Source organism: Opisthocomus hoazin, chromosome 15, assembly GCF_030867145.1.
Source record: "Opisthocomus hoazin isolate bOpiHoa1 chromosome 15, bOpiHoa1.hap1, whole genome shotgun sequence".
In the NCBI taxonomy this organism is placed as follows: domain Eukaryota; kingdom Metazoa; phylum Chordata; class Aves; order Opisthocomiformes; family Opisthocomidae; genus Opisthocomus; species Opisthocomus hoazin.
Window position 1 is genome coordinate 17,705,411 of NC_134428.1, and position 21,568 is coordinate 17,726,978.

Consider the following 21,568-nt stretch of genomic DNA (forward strand, 5'->3'; position numbering starts at 1 on the left):
TCACACGGGGACCAGCACCGCCCCTGCGCCGCTGCCGGGAGCCGCTAGAGGGGGCTCGGCGACCCCCGGTCGGGGCGAGGGGGCTGCGGAGGGGGCGGCGCGGAGGCGAGGGGCGCCCGCCAGCCCCGCTGCCTGAGGGGGCGCCTCGGCTCCCCGTCGCGAAGCTTCGGTCCGAGCGCCGTCCTCGGCCGTAGCCTTCCCGCCCGCCTCTGCCTTCGGGGCCGTCTTTTGCCCCTCCGCGGTTTATTCCTCCAGTTATTGTTTTATTGCTGTGCACTCAAAGAGCAGCCGTAAACGGTGGCCCGGCCCCCGGGGCCGCCCTCGGGGAGGCGGGCAGGCCGCGAAGGCCCGGACCTCAGCGCCCGGCATGTGGAGGGGCGGCTTCCCGCCCAGGGCAGCGGCCGCGCGCCCGCCGCCGCCCGCCATCGAGTTCCCTGAGGAGAGCCCGGAGCCGCGCTTTGACGGTGAGCGGTGCCCGCGGGGGCGGCCCTGCCCTCTGCGCGGGGAGGGGGGGGATAGGGTAGAGAACCGCCGCCATTCCACCCCCTCCGTCGCTTCCTTCTCCTTGAGGAGAGCCGCAGCCTTCTCTCCGTGAGGCAGCGGCAGCCGCGGGGGTGATGCAAGGGCGGGCAGGCCCGTGGCAGCGCACCCTGCCCTGCGGCCGCGGTGGGAGCTCCCCCTCCCTCGGGGAGAGCCTCGTTCTCTCCGGTTAGCTGCTTTTTATGTGCACCTGTAAAAATACTAATTATAATTAGGTTCCTGGTTAGCGTCTTCAGTTTCCCGCAGAGTGGCAGCTGGCGTGGTGCCGTTGGATGAGCCGGGGTTGTGTCGAGGCTGCGCGGGTTGGTGCGTGGCTTGGGTGCTTCGGTGAGCAGGCGTGTGCGGAGACCTGAGTTCATGCCTCTGACTCTCCTTTTCCAGAATCGGACGTGCCGGCAGAGCTGCGAGTTGCCAACGCGTCGCAAAAGTTTGTGAATTTCACTTCGACCATCCAAAACCAGCTGCTGCTGGTGTCGCTGCTGGAGCATCTGTGCCACATGTACACGCACAACCCCGTTCATTCGAGGTGTTTGTTCCGAAGTTAGTAAGAGTAGTTCTTTCCTGTCTCTTAAACTGCCTTACTGCAACATATACCAGATTATTCTGTGCAGGATTACAGTGTAGTGTCAATAGGGAGCTGTAGGTCTCATCACACAGGGACAGAGTAATTCTGAGAAGAGTGTGAAGACCCTGAATCTACTTAATTGGGAACGAAGACTTGCCTTATTTATGAAAACAGTAACAGAGTATTGTTGTAGGTGCAAGGGTCAGACAGTTCTATTCCAGCTATGTCGTTTGAGTTGCATCATGCAAAGGGTAACAGGGTAAATTATGTAACTGTTAAATCTGATCTAAAAACACAGATAGAGGAGGAAGGTAGTAAAAATATTTGTCAAGAAATAGCTGTGGCGTAGTCTCCACTAAATCCTTCAAAGTTATGGTGTGTGAAAATCTGAGTAAATACCTTTAGAAGTCCTTTATTTTCCCATAAAGTCTTTTGATATAATTTGGGGAGCTCGCATTTTTAGGTGTGAAGTGTTTCTTTTGAAATCTTTTTTTTGGTACATGACTTGTCTTGGGTATTTTGTTCATTTAGGCACATATTTAATGCATTTGAGAAACAATCTCCACGGTTTCTCTCTTTCCTATACATGATTGTAGAAAATCTAATGTATTGCTTGTACTTAAAATTGAAGCCGTCTATAGCATCCAGTAACAACAGTGCAGACAACTGTCAGCTTTCATTCTTCAAGCCTGATGCAGATGTTTGGCCCTGGGTCTTACTATTATCACTATCAAAACCAAAAATATCGGGGAAAAAAATCAACCAAATGTCCTTTGGGAGAGGAATTAAAAACCAAACCTGGGCATCTTCCAAAGTATGTAGCTGCTTGGCTTCCCAGTGTGCTTGTATGGAGATGACATTCCTCCATAGGTATAGTTCAAATCAGTTTCTCAAGTGGAATAAACCTCAGTAATAATAATAAATCCTATTGCAGTAATTGTATCTTTTTTGTGATTTTGGCTAGTATATTCATGTTGGCCAGGGTGGTTTTTTCCTTTTTCTGGTGTCTGTAACTGTGTCCGTAAGGCTTGTATAGCAAAATTCCTGATTTCTTATAGGTTCGCTTTCAATAACTTTAGTCTCCTTTAAAGGATGAAGGAATAGGCTGATTTTTTAAAATACTGATACTGAAGAAACATATTGACAAACATACGACAAGCAAGTTTTTTTTAAGACCTTGGAACTCCTGCAGCATTAAAGTAAATTTTTGTAGCATCTTTGCAGTTGCACCCATTTCCAGTATTTATTATTTTTTTGTCTGCCACAGCATTGTTTTACTCTATCTGAGAAAGACGTGGTGTTTGGTGGGGTGGTGGAAGGGAGTGACTTCATTCATTAGTGTGAATATGTGCACGAATAGGAGAGTTTGTATGTGAATTAGAAATTCTTGACATTTTTCTTACAAACATGTCCTCGTAATTGCAAACATGCTTTGAACTTCTCTTCACTGATCAAAATTACTACAAAGGTAACAAGTAAGTGAATGGGTGGATGTTTGTATAATTCATCCGCTGAGATACAGAAGAAGAGGAGATGCAGTTGTGACCATGAAGGGCGTGGTGAATAACTGTATTATGCAAAGAGGTTCCCACAGAGCAGCTCTAGTTTGGATTTAATTAGTTTTTATTGCCAAGAGTATGGGAAAAGGCATTAGAGTGGGAGTGGCTGTTCATTTTTCCAGAGGCACTGTCTTTCCAATAAAGTTTCTCATTTAAAAAAGATCAGCTGTTTACATGGTCTTATTGGCAGGCTTTATTTAATGCGACCTTTCTCTGTTCCTTCGTACAGTACTTCGTCAGGCTTTCACGAGAACAGGGTTGCTCTCCCCATTTGCCTTCTGTGAAGAATTTAGTACTGTAAGACTGCAGCATAATAGAGCCATTACTGAACTAATGAAAGCAGCTAATCGACAAATACTTAATGGGGTAAGCTTTGTTGAATTTCTTTGGCAACCTCTGTGTTAAGGAATTAACATTGCATCCAAAGAAGCTTTTGTCTGGGGGTTCTTTTAATACTGGATTGGGTCTTTTTAATAATTATACAAAATGGTACTCCCATTCTACCTTTAGCTGTTTGGGATGGCATGTTCTGGTTCTATAGGTGTAAACCAAAGCTTTTGAAGCTAGCCGTATTTTGTTCCTTATTAAATAATAAAAAAGTTTTGAAAAAAATCTATATAAATACAGGCAAGGTGTTTTAAGTATTGCTATAGCTTTTTTTGACAATGGACAGACGTCCGTCTTCAACTTTTAACTGTTTGAGTTTATTATGTTAACACCCTCATATTTATGTTAGTGGAGGGCATAATTTGTTCACTGGGAAATGTGCTTCAGGCTGAATGAGACCGGTTTGCTTATCTCGCTGCTTGAAGTAAGCTAGTTAATTTTGCCTTAAGCACATTTTAGCGCCCTCCTTTTATCCTGTTTGCCGTCAGAACTCTAAGAGGGTAGTAATCTCTCCAGCAGAGAGATGTTAGCAGATTACTGGTGGGATAATAATACTTCAGTTTGGTGAGGCTTTCTGCAGAACGAATGGCTCTCAGTAACCTCGTTTTCTTCTCAGAATGTAGTTGTAGTTTCTGTTTTGATTAAGCTGTCCAGGCCAATGGCATGGTAGAACTGTTATTCTGTATGTCGTGTTTTTATGTTGGGTTTTGTTGTTTTATAGGAACTTGATAATGGAGATTCTCATGCAGTTGGGTATGTATTCAAAGCATTTAGAAATATTTAACTTACCTCTCTCCCTAAAGTTCTGTGCTCCATTCTGAATTAAACTACATTTCATATTTTGGCTCTGAAACATAGAAAAAAAGTAAAAAATTCTCCAAACTCTCAAAATGATCTGGTGAAAATTCCTTACTCCATGCAACTCATGGTTAGTGTCACCATTCAGGAAAACAAGATTTACCTGGCATAAACTTAGAGAAATTATCCCAACACTTCTGTTAACACTGAGTGTGGATGTGTGGCACACGTGCATGCTGTTGCACTGTGCTGTTTTCAGTATTCACTATGGTAATGTCAAAGTACTTTCTTCTTCTTTTCATAATGTAAATAGTGTTCCTTGTTTGTGTACACCTGTAGCCCGTATAATACCTTACTTAAAAGTTGTAATTTAGTTTAATGCAGCCTGACTCTTTTGATTAGGGAAAAAGAAGTTTTCTTTGAAGCACAGACTTCACGATACTTGAATGAATTCGATGAGGTTGCAAGGCTAGGAAAAGGAGGATATGGTAAAGTATACAAGGTATTCTTTACCTTCCATTTATAACTGATCAGTTTATATCTAATTTTTCTTTGAAATTTGGAGTTGCTGTTTTGTTTGTATTTCTAGTAGAAAGCCAAAAATACTTGTTTTCCAATAGAACAGGTGCAAACCCACATATGTGAAGGATGTTGGCATTTAATTTCAAAAGATACTCCATTGTGGTTTCTGTTTTCTGCTTGTCAGAAGCAGGGTGTATCAGATGTTTTATTTCTTGTATTTTGTCCCTTTTAAAGTGAATGAAAACTCTTTATGTCTTGTGTGTAGTATTGCGATATATTGACTTAAAACAGCCACAGGAAATGATTAGTCTGCACACCGCAATGTTTTAGTTGTGGCTGCTTGAAAAAACACAGCCTTAATGTGCATGTAAACTGTCCAACCCAGTGTTAAATTGCATTAAATTCTTGCAGTGTATGGCCAGCCTGAGGTTCCCCACTTGCTATGTACCACGTGTAAATGACAGTTGAGGTCTCAGATTTACTGAGAACCTGTTTAAGCAATTATCAGGACCTACCAGCATTTTTGTATTGATGAAATGATAGCTGTAAAGCTGCATATTTCACAAAGATTGGATTAGATGTTTGCAGTCCTGCAAGAAAGCAAAAGTAGAGTGTCTTTGTCTTAGACAGCTGGGCCCTAATGCCAGTTTCATTCTCTGATGCGGGTGGAACGTTATCTGAATGGAGTGCAGAAATTAGTTTTTAGAAAATAGTTGGTTCTAAAGGATTTAGTAATTCATTAATCTAAACATATTAACATCCAATTTTGTCTTCTTGCAATTATTTTCAGGTCAAAAACAAGTTAGATGGTCAGTTCTATGCTATTAAAAAAATCAGCATTAAGAAGGCTACAAGAAGAGATTGCATGAAGGTATTCTTTTTGCTGTGTTTCATCTCTGTTTTAACGCCCTGTCTGCTCTAGCTGATTCTGATTTAATTTAGTAATGCAGTTAATGTTTTCCAAAACATCAAAAACATTAATAGTGGTTTTTACACTTTCTGAGTTTCAAAAGATTTGACCCTATCAGTGCCTAGTAGAATAAAAGTAAATGAGAGGTATTAAAGTCCATTAAAAGAAGCATATTATTAACTTGAATTTGATCATCTCTGCAACTGTGAGAATCATAATTTGTTTTAAAACTTCCAAATCTTCTCCATTCCTGTAATAATTTTATCTGTTCTTTCTCTCTCAGAAACTGTTATTTTTTGTTATCTTTTGAGTTTACTAAGCACTCAGAGGACAGTTACACTTTCTTTTTGTTCTTGGTAGGTGCTACGAGAAGTTAAAGTGCTGGCTGGGCTGCAGCATCATAATGTTGTAGGCTATCACACTGCCTGGATGGAATATGTTCAAACAGTACACCCAAAAGGAAAGTACAGCATATCGTGTAATTCTCGCTTGCATCCTGCTTATAACCTCTGTACCGTTATTTGCAGGAGAGTATTACTTCTCTGATAAAATAACTACTTTCTCCCCTTCTCAAAACAGGAAAAAAAAAAAAAAAAAAAAAAAAAATCAAACTACAGGTGACCAACATGTCTTCATATCCCTCTCTGCACTTCAATCTCTTGCCTAATGACTTAGCTATTACTTAATGATGAATTTGGAACTATGGAAGTATTAGCTTCACTTCTGGTAATATATGAGGAGAATTTTAAAATTGTGTGAAGTTCAGTGGAATGCAATGAAAACGCTTTAATGCAAAAAGTAGTGAGTTGACAAGGAGAAGAATGAATACTTGGGATGAGCCCCTTCAGATATTGGAGGAAAAGTGATGAATAGGAGAAAAAAGCCCCACAAATTTGCTACCATTTTTTTGAAATGTCAGAGTTATAGCAAGACTAGAATAAGTCCCCCACTATGCTTCTCTTCCTGTCTGGAAAAGAGTGCGAAAAACTGAAAGAACCTGGAAATAACTAATGGTAAAAAAAAAAAACCCCAAAAAACCCCAAAACAAACAACTTTCTTATTTTGCTTTCCACAGGAGAGTTTTTAAATTTGATGAATTGTGTTTCCGAGTTCTGCAGTGACAGAGCAATCTGGGTTTTTTGTGTATCAGCAACTGTCTGTAACTGTTGAGAATTTATCTACTTTGATGTTCATTTTACATCTTCTTCCCTGCCCCTTTTTTTTTTCTCTTCAGTTTCTCTGTTCTTGGCTTTTCCCACACTTTGTCCTTTGGTCACTTTGGGACCCTAATCCATTGGTCCCTTTCTTACTTGTCCTTTTCCAGAATGACTTGAACAGTTAAATCTTTTGATCCTCTCTTAGCGGGAGGTTTGCTTATGCTCTATGTGACCTTACTGCTTTCCAAGTCAGTGACTTAGCACCCAGTCAGCTCTAAGCACAAAGGAAAATGCATAGGAAGTTGACAGTATAATAAAATAGACAATACTTTTTAGCTGATGATACTGAGAATCTTGAAGGATGCAACTTTTTAGTGCTAGCAGTACTTTTTAATGCTAGGGGTACTTAGCAAGTATTTAATGGTGATAATCTAAGTACATAACCAGATCTGCAGGTAGGGCCTGTGGTACTTAATGGTTTTCTTTGGCTTACAAGATTGGTGTCTCATGTTTGCTTGTGTGTGCTAAAACATACTGCTTTTTTTCACATAAATATACAATTATAATGAAAATTATTTCCAAAATATCAAATGTCTTCAAAACAGCAGCAGGGTGATGCAAAGGATGGTGTTTTCTGGAGTTGCTTCTTTAACTGTGTATTATCCATATTCATTATAAGCCCTGATTTTGAACAGGCTAACTTCTTAAAGGTTAAATTTAGGTGAATATCTAAGAGAGCCCAGTACAGCCCTTTCAGTGACCTCATACAACATGTATTTTCATTTAAAGAAAAATTAAAAGCATATTAGGGTTGCTTCTTCATAGACTAGCAAGCACCTTTTGCAGCAGCAGAAATTGAGAGAAAGATATCTGCAGGTAGTGAAGTTAAATTCAGTGAGATGCTATAGCTTAAATGTTAATTTATAGTAAATGCATGGATGCTTTGTTTTGTAAAATACCATATTTATCTTTTCGTCCAATAGATAAAACAATAATGGAGTTGCAGCCGTTATTTCTGGAGCAAGAGAGTAGCAAGTAAGTATTATACATCTCAATGATAACATTTATTTGGCTTTAACATAAGGCTTTTTTAAAGTAATATTAAAAGAGTACAGAATTCAGCGTGTATTGTACAAGTGCTTTTTGCTTCCAAATTATAACCAAAAAAAAATCTTAATTATCCTTGTAATTGTTTCTCTTGTTGCGTAAGCTGAAGAATGTTACTGGATGCTTCTACCTTCTTTGGATCTCTCAGTTTCTGAGTGCCTGAATGTAGTACAGGGCTTCCAGTTTACTTCAAAAGTTCTGTGCCAGTCAGCAACACTAATTAGTACTGTGGAGTCTTAATAGAATGCTGGGGCCTTGTGTTTCTCAGGAGGGTTGATTAGCCCCTTCAGTAAGGAAATGGACTTCTATGAGAAATATAGTGTAACTTCCTAAGTTTAAAGGAATGGAGCTGCATCATACTTTTGTCCAGTGCATGCTGTGATCTGGAACTGTATGTATCTCTGAGCTGTCTGGGTCAACTGTCAGGAACCCCTGCTGGGGGAAGGTATTAAAAAGCCTGGAGCCTACACTGCCAATTATGGAATCCTAAAGTTTTATATGGGGAAGCATCTGAGCTGTTACTCTGGAAAGCAGTTTGCAATTGAAAAAAAAAGTTTTCAGAATGGTGTATCACAAATAAATGGTATAAAACTGTGTACGTATTTTGATTTCTCTCCCTTTATTGTTTTCAGTGATCACTGTCACATTGAGAGTGTGGAAAGTGGTAGTTCAATTATCTTTGCTGACCTTACTTCACAAGAAGAGAAATCCTGTGACAATACCAGTCTTAAAAATCTGGGTAATGAATCAGTGCAGAATATGGATGTAAGGAATGATTTTACAAACAGCAATAGTGAAGAGTGTATGAAACCAAATAAATGTGAGTTATCTGTAGGATTACAAGAAGACTCTGTAAGCAGTGTTAGCAGTAGGTCAACTGATACGAAAAATCATTCAGCACAGGGACCTCGTTCTAGTCTGGATCAAGATGCTAGCACTGAAAGTAAGTCCTGCAGTGAAGAATGCTCCAAGAATGATGTAGCTCTCTGTGGAGAGTTTGAGGTATGGTTCTTGTTAAATATACTTAACTGCTGTCTAATTTAATGATGTTTGTAGAGTAGAGTTTGGTAGACAGAGGAATGATTTCTAAGGATAAATTTAAAAAAATTAAGCGACTGCGATTAAAGCCAAAAATACAGACAATTTTTACTGAAGTGGGTGACACCATTACAAGGAAGCTGACCAGAGGAGCTGGCAAAACTCAGCGTACAAGAAAGTTTCCATGTGTTAGTCATCTTGGGTCCTTTCAGAGCATCCACGTGAATAAAAAGTACTACTCCTGCATAAAAAAACCCCCACATCAAACTTCAAAGTCTTCAGCATTCAGTACTGAGGGGTAATTCGGATATTATTGATGAAAGTGTCTAGGTGTGTAGTGTGGTGCCTGTGCAGAGTAGGATTACTTGAGAGCAAGAGAGAAGCAGATTTGGGCATGGAATCACCCCTCTGCCTATACATCTAAAACTTGGCTGGCATTCATACCACTGAAACATTCTGCATAACACAGCAATCTCTGGAATGCTTCAAGCTGTTGCTATCATTTGGAGTTCCCTCCTGCAAGAAATCCAAGATTTTAAAGGCGTTTGCTTGAGTTGCCTAGGTTATCAAATGAACTATTACATTGTCAGAAACTATCAAGTTACATATTCATTTTCATAAATCACAAAATTCCATATCAAGAGGTTCAATTTTTTTGCTAATTTATATTAATTTACACTGTTTCCTTAAGCCAGAATGAACCTCTGTACAGTATGTGTAGAAGCTTTTAAACTCTAATTTGAATACGAAGGTCTGTAGCTGGCTGTTTTGTTAGTTTTTCTTCCAACAATTGTTTACATTTGAGGAACAAGCAAAAAAAACCTCCAAAACCTAGATAGCATTGTTGCATGTGCTTCTTGAATGCAGCAGATTTAATACTGTATTTGATGTCATTTTGGTATCTAACTTTTTAAAATAAATGAAATGAAATTAAATTAAAACAAATTTTGTTTTTATTAGCTTTAAAGAAAATAACTAAGCAAATACTGTTCATATTACAGTGGCAAAATCATGGACCATTATTTCTCTGTTAGGTGGAGTATCATTTAATGCTTCATATACAGATGCAACTGTGTGAAATATCCTTGTGGGACTGGATTGTTGACCGTAATAAAGGATGCAATGAGAAGACAGAGGAAACTTCCAGTAAGATTCATCACTGTCTTAAAAATTTACTTATTCATTATAAAGCAAATATTTCTTTTTTCCTATTTGGAAGTCCACTTGCCTGATTTTATGTTTTACTTCAGCAGCTTATAATATGGATCTTCTTCATTAGATTCTTTATTCACTTAAAAATAGCAGCTAGTATTGAATCTTTGTATGATAGATGTTGGTGAAAGAGATTTAAGTTCATGAGTTTTAGATAGCTCTTCAAAAAAGAATTAATATGTGCCTCAAGGCATAATTGTTACCTGGAGAGATCTATACCTGGGCAATACTGCTTATTTTTTGGAATAGAGTTTTTTATTGGCAGAATCTGCTTTTTCTCAGTAAACTGTTTAAATAATTGAAATTTTGCTTTGGTAGTAGTCTTGCTGCTACAAAATAGAGCTCTTCACAGGCAAATGTATCTGCTGTGGAAAATATAAATAGATCATTTGTTCCAGATGGGTTACAACATACTTGAAAGCTTTTAAGTTTGTTCTTAAGAATCAAAACTCCTATGCAGGCTGATTTGTCATTGGTCTAAAGAATCTAACATTTACTTTGCTTCAGTGGCCAGAGGAGTTCTCATGCCCTGATACCAAGCTGTCTTTCAATAATTGTTGACACTTGGAAGAAGAAGTCTAATGCTCATAAAGCATTAGACACATGTTACTTTCTCAGGGGTGCTTGTGGGGAAAAAAAAAAAAAAGCATATGCTTAATAGATTGTAAGACAAAAACTGTATGATTAATGTTTAATCTTCGTTTTAATCACTATTAAATCTGTTGTTCTCTTCAGTCGTGGCGTCAGGTTTACCAGCTATCAGCTGACTTCCACTAATCTCTTCTGTAATAACAGTCTTTTGGCTTTCATAAGCTAAAAGATGGTGTTCCTGGTGACGGGGTGACAGAATTACTAGGGCATTTGACCTTGCAAAATGCTATTTTTATACATTTTCCCAGACGACAGGAGAGAAAAGGTGAATGCTGTCATAGGTTAGGCATTAAGAAACCCAAGTAGGAGTAAATGGTGAGTGTTTGAAGTGGCAACAGACATGTTAGATCTGGGTCATTAGAGTAGGAAGACAATGTCATTTAATAAAATAATAATGTAGGAAATGTTAAAAACAATGAGATGGTAGGTTTATTTAGGACAGCTACAGCCAGAGGATATTTGGGAATTTCAGAAGGTTTGGGATCCAAAAAGGAAGGGTGCAAATCAATACAGAAAACATGTCATTATGTAAATTAGTATGATTTTATTTGGAACTGTATTTTCCATTCTAATTCAGCACTTACATGGAATTAAAGAGTATAACTCAGTAAAATTAGCTGAAATAATTTAGATTTTAAATTGTTTTAAGGTCCATACCATCTTGTGGATGTCCGCTGGACAATGAAAATTTTTGAAGAGTTATTAGAAGGTGTATGCTATATCCATAGCATGGGAGTGATGCATCGAGACATTAAAGTAAGTTCATCAAATTACTACTTGAGGCTGAAGAAAACAAAGATAACTTACATTATGGGAGAGTGAAAGCAACTTCATAGTTAAATTTGATATAACTTGGGCTCTTAAGAATTTAGCTATGTTACATATGAAAAAATAGATCATCTCCTCTATACTAGTACCATTTTTTCTTTACTGTAAGCATAGTACTCAACTACATTGACATACGAGTGAATTATGATTAAGCTCTGGAAATGTTTTCTCTTTTGTGAAGCTGTTTTCTTGTCCTAAGCAGGGATGGGCAGATTGGTTTTGTTTTGTCTTGGTCTTTCCTTAACCAGGGCAGGACCTAAATTACCTAAATAAAAATTCTTTTAGATAATTATAAAAATAAGCAAAGCCCCTTGACTACACCTCAATTTGCAAACAGCATATCAGATAGTTTCTGAAAATATGTTCAATTTATAGTTACTTGCTTTTTAAAAAAAAAAAAATCCCTCCACTGGAAATAATTGCTGTCTTTCGAAATGGTTGCTATCTCCTCCAAGGGACTGAAATTGTAGGTGATGTGACTGAATGAAGAGTTTCGATTTCATTCCTATTAAAAGTAACAAAGAGCAGACTTTAAAAAATAACACTTTGAATGGTTAGAATAGGATGCCGTTTATAGGTTCTTGTGAAGTTTTTTTGGAACTCTAATCGTGAGAATGGTTTTGAATTATTGGCTGGCTTAAATATGAAGCATAGATATATCTTGCCCCCCCCCCCCCCAACTGATAGACTTGAATAGCAAGGAAGTGAGCGTGTATTTTCCTACTTTGCTTGCTTTAGAGGTTCTCTGCATTTGATACAGTAGCTATATGAGGAAATCAGTGTGAAAATCATCTTGATTATTAAAACTCCACATGTGGAAACTTGGAAATACTTGGCAACATACAGTCTTCATTCTGGATTAATTTTAATTTTTCTGCCAACTGTTTCAGGGTCAACAGTTTTTCAGTTTGCTTTCCTCTTTAGCATCACCATGGCCTTATTGTCCAAAGTCCTGGTAGTTGTATAAAGAATTCCATACAGTTACTGGGAGCCTGTTTTAGAGCCAGTGTTCGTTTCATTTTCACAATATGTTCTTGTAACGGTGATTTGGCAGGTATCTTGCAGAGACAGGAATTTCTGTGATAATAAGAAAGTCTTTCAGCATTTGAAATTCTGAGAACAGAAGTCCAGTGGGTGGGTGTCCTTGATTATCTGTTTACTTCAGTGGATATGAGAAGCCTAGCAACTTGTTCAACAGTGCTGTATCTTTTAAATTTGATCTGTGTCAAAGAAATGAAAAGAGTGGAGATTGCCACTGTTTATGTCTGCTTTATACACTAACAGAAGATCAGCTATTGTGTTTCTGCCACCTGAGCAGGCCTCGTGAATAGCTGTTTGTCCTTCATGATCTTGAGTATTTATGTTGGCTCCATTGCTTAATAGTAAATGGATGCAATCTGTGTTGACACCTAAAATTCTCTCTTCAGACGATGCTGTGCATACTGCAACATGAAGGGCAGTTCTTCCACAGGTTGGACTGGCAAAGTTAGTGTTTGCTCCAGAGGCGATGAAGGTTGCTGTTACCTCTGTGTTTAGTGACCCTGCTGCTATGTGAAGAGGTGTCCAGCCAGACTCATCGGTATACTTTAAGATAATACTCAGAAAGAATGGATATAGTTGGAAAGGCATCATCAGGCTGTTGGCCAAATCGTAGAAGACTGTTGTATTTGTAACTACTCATGTCAGGATTTATCTGATGTTTTACATTTTGCAAGATACAGAGACACTTTTCTGTATTATGCTGTATTCTCTGAAATTTGTCTGAAATGAATGTCCCAGCTGTAAGTACTAGGCAAATTTAGCAGAAGTTGAAGTGCTGTGTAGCCTCTTGTTATTTTTGTAACATAAAACATTGTTTTAAGTGAATTTCTTTTTATTAAGACAAAATTACTTAGACTAAAACTTCTGGACTTGCAGGGCATAACATAGTAACAGGTCCCAAAACTTCAGTTGTCAGAACAAATTTTATGAGTTGCCATGACCTAACAGAAGCTTGGTCATTAACTTGTATTTGTTAACCACAGCTTCTTTGTGCCCAGCAGGAGTGCATAATAGTGTTAATGCCATCAGTTGCTCTATTACCTAGTTTTATAGCATGAGTAATGAGTCATAGTTCAGCTTCAGGCCAGTGAAGCTCACAGAAGTGTACGCAAGCAGAAGTTCGTCTCATCTGTACATACAGACATAATCTGGCAGTGCTTTGGCCTCTAGATTATAAAATCATAGAATGGTTTGGGTTGGAAGGGACCTTTAAAGATTGTCTAGTCCAACCCCCCCTGCCACAGGCAGGGACTTCTTTCACTAGATCAGGTTGCTCAAAGCCCCGTCCAACCTCAGCTTGAACACTTCATCCACAGCTCTGGGCAACCTGTTCCAGTGTCTCACCACTCACTGTAAAAAATGTCTTCTTTGTATCCAATCTAAATCTACCCTCTTCCAGTTTAAAACTGTTGCCCCTTGTCCTATCACAACAGGCCCTGCTGAAAAGCCTCTGTCTTTTTTTTTTTATAAGCCCCCATTATATATTGAAGGGCCAGTAAAGTCTCCCTGGAGGCTTCTGTTTTCCAGGCTGAACAGCCCCAACTCTCTCAGCCTTTCCTCACAGGAGAGGTGCTCCAGCCCTCAGATGATATTTGTGGCCTCCTCTGGACCTGCTCCAACAGCTCCATGTTTGTCTTGTGCTGGGGACCCCAGGGGTGGATACAGGACTCATCAACTCATCAACCTTGAGGTCATCAACAAGCAAGTGGAGGAAAAGAAGGTTATCAGGAGCAGTCAGCATGGATTCGCCAAGGGGAAATCATGCCTGACCAATCTGATAGCTTTCTACAATGACATGACTGGCTGGGTAGATGAAGGGAGAGCCGTGGATGTTGTCTACCTAGACTTCAGCAAGGCTTTCAACACAGTCTCCCATAATACCCTCCTAGGGAAGCTCAGGAAGTGTGGGCTGGATGAGTGGTCGGTGAAGTGGATTGAGAACTGGCTGAATGGCAGAACTCAGAGGGTTGTCGTCAGTGGTGCTGAGTCTAGTTGGAGGCTGGTAACATGTGGTGTCCCTCAGGGGTCAGTACTGGGCCCAGCCTTGTTTAACTTCTTCATCAACGACCTGGATGAAGAGTTAGGATGTACCCTTAGCAAGTTTGCTGATGACACCAAACTGGGAGGTGTGGTAGATACACCGGAAGGCTGTGCTGCCATTCAGCGTGACCTGGACAGGCTGGAAAGTTGGGCAGAGAGGAACCTGATGAGGTTCAACAAAGGCAAATGCAGGGTCCTGCACCTGGGGAGGAACAACCCCATGCACCAGTACAGGCTTGGGGTGGACCTGCTGGAGAGCAGCTCTGCGGAGAGGGACCTGGGCGTCCTGGTGGATGACAGGTTAACCATGAGCCAGCAGTGTGCCCTGGCTGCCAAGAAGGCCAATGGGATCCTGGGGTGCATTAGGAGGAGTGTGGCCAGCAGGTCAAGGGAGGTTCTCCTTCCCCTCTACACTGCCCTAGTGAGGCCTCATCTGGAGTGCTGTGTCCAGTTCTGGGCTCCCCAGTTCAAGAAAGATGAGGAGCTACTGGAGAGAGTCCAGCGGAGGGCTACAAGGATGGTGAGGGGACTGGAACATCTCTCCTACAGGGAGAGGCTGAGGGAGCTGGGCTTGTTCAGCCTGAAGAAGAGAAGGCTGCGAGGGGACCTAATAAATGCTTATAAATATCTGAAGGGTGGGTGTCAGGAGGATGGGGCCAAGCTCTTTTCAGAAAAAATCCTGTACTAAGCAATAGTGCATTCATTTCTCATCCAAACGTACCTATGCTCAGAAACTTTGTGATACAGACTAAGTAAACGCAGTAATTTTGTATTACGTTTTTTCTGGAAAATATGTCTTTTTTCTTAGATACATAATGTTAGCATTTCTCTTCCTTGGTCGTCCTAAAGCCAAAATACATGGATAAAACTATTTAATTTTTTCCAGTCAGTGCTCTCTACTCAAGCCTCTCATCATTTTGGGTTTTTTCAGAGCAGCTTCCCAGAACCAAGTAGCATAGTAACATAGAATCATCAAGTTTGGAAAAGACCTCCAAGATCTAGTCCAACCGTCAACCCATCACCAGCATGCCTTCTAAACCACATCCTGAAGTGCCATATCTACATGTTTTTTGAATGCATGTTGCGGCTGTGCTTGTCATATAGAAGAGTGTATTTTATTTTACATTATGTCTATCCCAAAGAGGATATTTAGTCCTTCTTCGTGCTACATCAGTTGGTCTAACTCGCTGTCTGCTCTTGCCTATTCATGTTAACCTTACTGTTCTGCAAATTTCTCATTTTCTGCTGGGGGGAGGGAGAAAGGTACTTTATCTTTCCACTAAATCTTTGGTTTTCCTCTTTTGCTTTTCTTCCTTTTTTCTGTATCTTTCATATATGGTCTTTTCTACCCAAATGGTGTTGCTAACACATAATTTGGTATCAGCTATGCCTATTTTTTTCTCTCTCACTAATGAAAGTGTTAAATAATTATACCTGTGAAACACTGGATTTTATAGACTTTGAAACAGATGAAATTTCGTAATTCTTTATATAGACATATTTTAGATTTTATACTGTCTTGTTTTGTAGCCCAGAAATATCTTTCTACATGGATCAGATCATCATGTTAAAATAGGAGACTTTGGATTAGCCTGCAAAGACCTTCTTTGTGATGATGCAGACCAGTGGTTTAAGACCGAAAGGATAAATGGTAAGAGAAAAAAGCTTCGTGGGATTTCTGTGATAGTAAAACCATTAAATATGAAATGGTTAAGTGAAATGGTAACAATGTAACACTGGCTGAGTAAGTCTAAATTGCCTTTTTAAAGGACTGACCCATACTTCAGGCGTGGGGACTTGCCTCTATGCCTCACCAGAACAACTGCAGGGATCTCACTATGATTTCAAGGTAGGGAGTATTTTTTTTTCTGTTAACAAATGATAGATAATAGGAATAAAACAAGCCTTTCAGTAGGTAAATGCATAATATTTGGTAAATACAGAAATATTTGTCCTACTGTTACTTCTAATGGTTTTGTTGAAATATGGATTTCAGCTTTCCCTTCTAGTTTGCTACTAATGCAAAAATTATTTCTAAGATTGTCTTGAGGAATCTATATAGATTTGAATTTGTGTGCCTTTAGTAGTGTCATAACATTTTTCATATCATCATGAAACTTCATTGTAAGAAATCTAGCAATTAAAACCAGCAGTTATCCCAGAACTTTTTCTTCACCCCATTACCAGTCAGACATGTACAGCATGGGTGTTATCCTGCTAGAACTCTTCCAACCGTTTGGAACAGAAATGGAAAGAACAGAAGTTCTCACACATTTAAGGAATGGACAAATTCCTCATACTTTCTACAAAAAATGGCCCGTTCAAGCCAAGTACGTTAAACTCCTCACCAGTCACAGATCTACAGATAGACCAACTGCTGCTCAGCTTCGTGAAAGTGAACTATTTCATACCACAGAACATGTAAGTTACGCCAACAACCTCAACCTTTACAGGGTAAAGAAATATGAAAAGAAAATCCCCTTAGTTTCCCTGCCTCTGTTATGGGGTTTTTTTTGTTTTTAACTTGAGGACTGTGTGATTGAGTCTGGGGTTCGTGTCCCCCCATTCCCCCCCCCTTCCTGATGACAGTATTTAGCCCACTATATTAATGTTTCTGGTGAAATGAGATAAATGGTTATTAAGTACAGGTAACTTTATAAAGACTGGACACTTGATTTACATACAACTTGAGGTAGTTTTATAGGTCAGAAAAGCTTCTGAATTATTACCATTTTTTCCTTGCCCCACTTTTTTGTTTGTGGATTAACTTGTAGTATCAAATATGCAGAACAGCTGTGGTGCCCCAGAATGTGTCTGTAGTGGATTGTAAACATGATTCAAATAGGTTAATAAAGCTTTACCCTTGCCAGTCTATAAATTAAGTAAAGTGACTCTTGTTTTCAGGTTATTTCTAACCTACAACAGAAGGTGAGACAGCAAGAGGAAGAAATAGAGAAACTGAGAGAGAGAGTAAGACTGCTTTCTGAAGAACAAGATGAGCACATGAGACTAGGTTCTCCTGTTTAAGTACAGGAAGAACTAACCTTTATTGTATGCTAAGTCCTATAAAACGTCTTGTTTTTACATGAAAACATCTCAATGCATTTTCATCTTTCTGTCTGGTCTTTAAAGGTATTAATCTTTTTGTCTTAGTTCAGAAGTCTCCGGTCAACAGAAAGGATTCATGCTGCACTTTTAGCCGCAGTACAATTAAACTTGTGTAGATAAGCATTTGGGTTACAGAGAAAAATACAAGGCAAAATTGTAAGTGCAGCTTGTGCAGGACTTGTGCAGCTTTACATAGGACTACATACATACCTTATTAAATAAACATGCATGTTGTACACAGTTACAAAAAGAGGAAGGTCACACCCAAAAGGCAGCTATAATGGTTTTATTGGATTTTAGAATTCTGTCCAACTGTAGTACTTGAAAACATCTCAGAAAGGACTCACACCACTACAGCAGGCATGAGGTGGAGCAAGATTAACATTACACCATTATAATGAGTACAGGCTTACTTCAGGAGCTTCATAACAGAGCTGAAAGGTGCCAAGTTCTCACACGACTTCATCCACTTTTGCACGTTGGCTGGGGCAGCATTTGCACTCCTTGTCTGCTGAAGCGCACACCACGCAACAATGTCTGCTACGGTGAGTTCATTTCCCACCAACCATGAGGTCTTGCCCAGGGCAGCATTCATAGAGCGCAGGACTGCTCCCTTCTCCTTACTGCTGCCGCCCTTTAGCTGGAAGATGGCTATATCAACCCAGCTGTCAATCAGAGTTGTAGTAACTGCGCTGTACTTCTGGCCAAACAGGGAAAAGAGAAATCTAGCGATGTTCCCCTCTCCTTCAATAGGGCACATTGTTTGAATACTAAACTTCATCTGGGGTTTTGGAACTGAAATTAAGAGAAGAAAAAAGTGAACACCACACGGTAGAGAAGTTAAATGTAATGGTAATTTATGATGTATTCTATTTGTGATGCCAGCAACACTTAATGTTAACCCGATGAACAATTTTCAGTTTTCTTAGTCTAAATACTTAAGACAAAGGCAGGAACCTGGGATAAAGAGATGTTTTTGGGCTGTAGTTTGCAATCTCCCACCTAATTTCTGTTCTAGCTAACTTATTTGTAGAAACTCAAACACTTCTATAAAAAAAAAATCCCGTGGGTGCAAACAACTGTGTAAATCCCATGTGTGTTTTAAGAGCAGTAACCGCAAACAAGAATCTTACTACTCTGTTCCCATCATTGTTCACAGCTATAAAAAGAGCAAAAATGTTATCTGCAGTACGTATCCATCATCAGCACAAAGACACCAAAGCATCTGTCGTCAAGGTTTTATAGCACAAGTTTCATTTTCTCACCTATTGTAAAATATTGATGAAGATAACTGCATTCTTACCATCCTTCCAAATAAGAGTAAACCCCAACTGATACTTGTGACGTGGCTGCTTCTTCGTTTGCTCTCCAAAGCATTTCAAGAGGTTTTCTGGCACACTTTTCACCGATGAATGTGTGTGAACAGCTGATAATATTTTATAGCGTTCACAAAGCAGACTGTGTAGTACTAATAATGACAGCGGAGGCAGAGAAGGACTTGCATTGATTACGATATCCTTCAGGGCACCATAATCCTGAATGGAAAGTAAGACATTCAGCAGATAAGACACACTACGGATCAGACTTTAAAGTAGTGGAGGCTTCATCTGACACCAAAATGTATGTAGCCATGCGTGTGTATATCTGAAATTCTAATAATACTCAAATAATTCAATTTTGGACATTTAAAACTTGTTTAAACATTTAAACATCTTCCTTCCTCAACAGTAACTTAAGAACACGACTGAGGTAAATTCTAGTGTAATCTGAAGCCAAAGTTAAAATTTTCATTTAGTAACAAACAAGAAACCAACCGTCGTAACTTCGAAATTAACCATTCTAACTTGGGCTTACAGCCAAATGAGAATCTATAGGATTCAGTATTTATAAGTGTGTGTACCTGTAATCTGGATGCCCCAAATGAAGTGGTAGTTGTAGATTATTTGTAAGGATATAAGACTTGTACACTGAATTCCAAGTGTCCCAGGTTTTAATGTCACCCTTCCAACCCCAAAAATCTGAGAGCAAAGAACGTACCCATCAGTGTATGTGCTCAACTAAACTTACCTTTCCAAGCATCAAATCTAAATCTGCTCCATTTGTTCTCAGAGGAGAACATGCATCAGTTTGAATGATATTAGTTACATCAAAGTCAGCATCCGGGGTTTGTATCATCTTCGAGAGACCATCGACAGCACTCTTCAGTTCATACAAGCGTTTCAGAATCTCTTCCTGGCGGGATTCAAGTGCTTGCAGCGAGGGGTCAGCGTCTTCCTACAGGAGAGCAAAAAGCAAGGTCACGCAAATGTTTGCTCAGCTCGGTGTCACAACGGTCCCCAGCTCACTTGACAGTAAGTTCCAAACGACTCTGAACACATTCAGATAACTGGCACGCCATGGAATGTCACAATCTCCTGTCTGTTAGCTGTCTCTCCTCTTCTGTCTGTATAAACGTGGTGAGAGATGGGTTATTTAATCAAATCTCTGAAATCTTCCCGATTAACTTTTAAACCATCAGCTACAGCAAACTCTGTAACAAAAAGCAGACCACAACCAGAGAAACTTAAAGTTAGTGGTGAAGTGCTGAATTAAAACCCAAAAAACCCAAGTCAGCTTGTCAGGAGGCTCTCCAGCCCAGAGGAGCAGGCTGACAGAGTTTGTGCTGAGGCTGCCAAACAAGGACACCTTTTGACAATTCAAGTGGTTAATAAAAGTAAAAACACCTGCAGGTGTGGACAGACGGCATATCACATCAAATCACTCTTCATAGTCATTCCTTGTTTCAGAGAATATGAGCTATGGAGCAAAAAACACCATAGGCTTTGTTACATGTTAATCCCAATGCAACTTCTTGTTATCAATTATCTTACAACTCTCTTATCTTACAATGCTGCCTCTTTTAAAAAAGATGAAAGATATATTGCTGGGGGAGGTTTTAAGTCGAGAAACTTGCAACAAGGTTAAAGAAAAATCTTTATACAGATAATCCATTTTTAATTATCCTGAACAAGGATTAACAAAACCCAACCGATCAACCAGACACCCTTCTTTGGGTCTAACGGATAAAGAGGTAACAAGCAAGGCATCCAACGGGAACCGACAGCCGCTTACGCAGCACTCTCACAGACCAGACATGGAAGCAGCTCTTAAGCGACCGTCACTTGGCTAGCACGCAGCTCCGTCACATGAAAACCGCTCCGGGAGGCGGCTGGCAGTCAGTGCTCTGCTGTGCGCTGGGAGCGCCTCTTGCCAAGCATTCCTGCCAGGTGCCGCCCGGGGCTGCCGCTGCCCCGCACCTCCAGCCGCAGCCCGGCGGGGGGGGGGCACGGCGCCAAGCTGAACGGGGCCACGAGCAGCCTGGAGGAACCCGCAGCATCCCCGACCCCGAGAGCGCCTGGCATCAGCTCCGTTAACGCAGCGTGGCATTTTGCGGGTTCCCCTTAGGAAAGGGGCCCCTGCGACCAGAGCGCGGAGCCGGCCAGCGACGCGCCTCTGCCCGGCGGCAAAGGCAGACCCGGGCCCGCGGCGCGGTGAGGCGGCCGAAGGGACAGGGCCGCCCGGGCCGCAGCTGGGCAGCGCGCTCCGAAGGCGGCGGCCCTTCGGCAGGAGACGCCCGCGAGGGCCCGGCAGAGCCGAGGTTCCCGAGACAGCCGAGCTTCCCGGACCCTCGGGCGAGCCTCCGGTAAGCGGGCGGCAGCCAGCGCTGTGCCGGGGCTGCCGCGGCCTAAGCTGGGGGACCCTGCCCCGTGAGCTCCCCGATGCCGGAGGCTGCTCCCCGCCCCCCCCCCCCGCTCCGGAGCGAACGCCGACCCAGCGCGGCCCCCGCACCGCGGCCTGCGCAGGCCTCCCGCCGCCCGGCCAGGCAGGCCCGGCCGCCGCTGCCGCTCCTACCTGCGGCGGCGGTGCGGCGGCGGGCGCGGGGCGACGGTGCGGGTTGGGCAGGCGGTACATGCAGGTGGGCAGCGGCTCCGCCAGCACCGCCCCGCCGGCCCCGTGGAGCGGCCGCAGCCTGTACATGGGCATGGCGGCGCCCGCTCGCCCGCGCCGCGCTCCGCTCCCGGCACCACGGCGGGCCCGCCCGCCCGCTGCGCCCATTGGGCCAGAC

General features: G+C 41.3%; 3 protein-coding genes across 3 annotated transcripts; 1 reads left to right on the forward strand and 2 right to left on the reverse strand.

The window, feature by feature from the left end:
- Positions 1-51: 51 nt before the first annotated feature.
- Positions 52-17,694, forward strand: EIF2AK1 (eukaryotic translation initiation factor 2 alpha kinase 1). The gene is made up of 15 exons (XM_075436744.1): positions 52-464; positions 922-1,080; positions 2,894-3,030; positions 3,773-3,804; positions 4,252-4,351; positions 5,162-5,242; positions 5,642-5,739; positions 7,420-7,473; positions 8,178-8,547; positions 9,618-9,729; positions 11,096-11,202; positions 15,886-16,006; positions 16,125-16,204; positions 16,543-16,776; positions 17,260-17,694. The coding sequence occupies exons 1-15, from the start codon at positions 368-370 to the stop codon at positions 17,380-17,382; spliced, it is 1,905 nt and encodes a 634-aa protein (XP_075292859.1). The 5' UTR covers positions 52-367; the 3' UTR covers positions 17,383-17,694.
- Positions 12,296-12,903, reverse strand: ANKRD61 (ankyrin repeat domain 61). The gene is given in 2 exon segments (XM_009934172.2): positions 12,296-12,531; positions 12,534-12,903. Coding segments are annotated over 2 exon segments (606 nt in total).
- Positions 17,695-17,733: 39 nt separating the features above from the next.
- Positions 17,734-21,529, reverse strand: AIMP2 (aminoacyl tRNA synthetase complex interacting multifunctional protein 2). The gene is made up of 4 exons (XM_075436745.1): positions 21,355-21,529; positions 19,531-19,737; positions 18,767-18,998; positions 17,734-18,258 (listed from the first exon to the last, which is right to left on the reverse strand). The coding sequence occupies exons 1-4, from the start codon at positions 21,484-21,486 to the stop codon at positions 17,873-17,875; spliced, it is 957 nt and encodes a 318-aa protein (XP_075292860.1). The 5' UTR covers positions 21,487-21,529; the 3' UTR covers positions 17,734-17,872.
- Between the last annotated feature and the right edge of the window lie 39 nt (positions 21,530-21,568).

Coding starts and splice junctions, on each gene's coding strand:
- EIF2AK1 (XM_075436744.1), top strand. CDS start 368: ATGTGGAGGGGCGGCTTCCCGCCCAGGGCAGCGGCCGCGCGCCCGCCG. Junction 465..921: donor CCCGGAGCCGCGCTTTGACG/GTGAGCGGTGCC, acceptor CTCCTTTTCCAG/AATCGGACGTGCCGGCAGAG. Junction 3,805..4,251: donor GGAGATTCTCATGCAGTTGG/GTATGTATTCAA, acceptor TCTTTTGATTAG/GGAAAAAGAAGTTTTCTTTG.
- AIMP2 (XM_075436745.1), bottom strand. CDS start 21,486: ATGCCCATGTACAGGCTGCGGCCGCTCCACGGGGCCGGCGGGGCGGTG. Junction 19,738..21,354: donor CCGCCGCACCGCCGCCGCAG/GTAGGAGCGGCA, acceptor GCTCTCCTGTAG/GAAGACGCTGACCCCTCGCT. Junction 18,259..18,766: donor TACTCTTATTTGGAAGGATG/GTAAGAATGCAG, acceptor TCTTAATTTCAG/TTCCAAAACCCCAGATGAAG.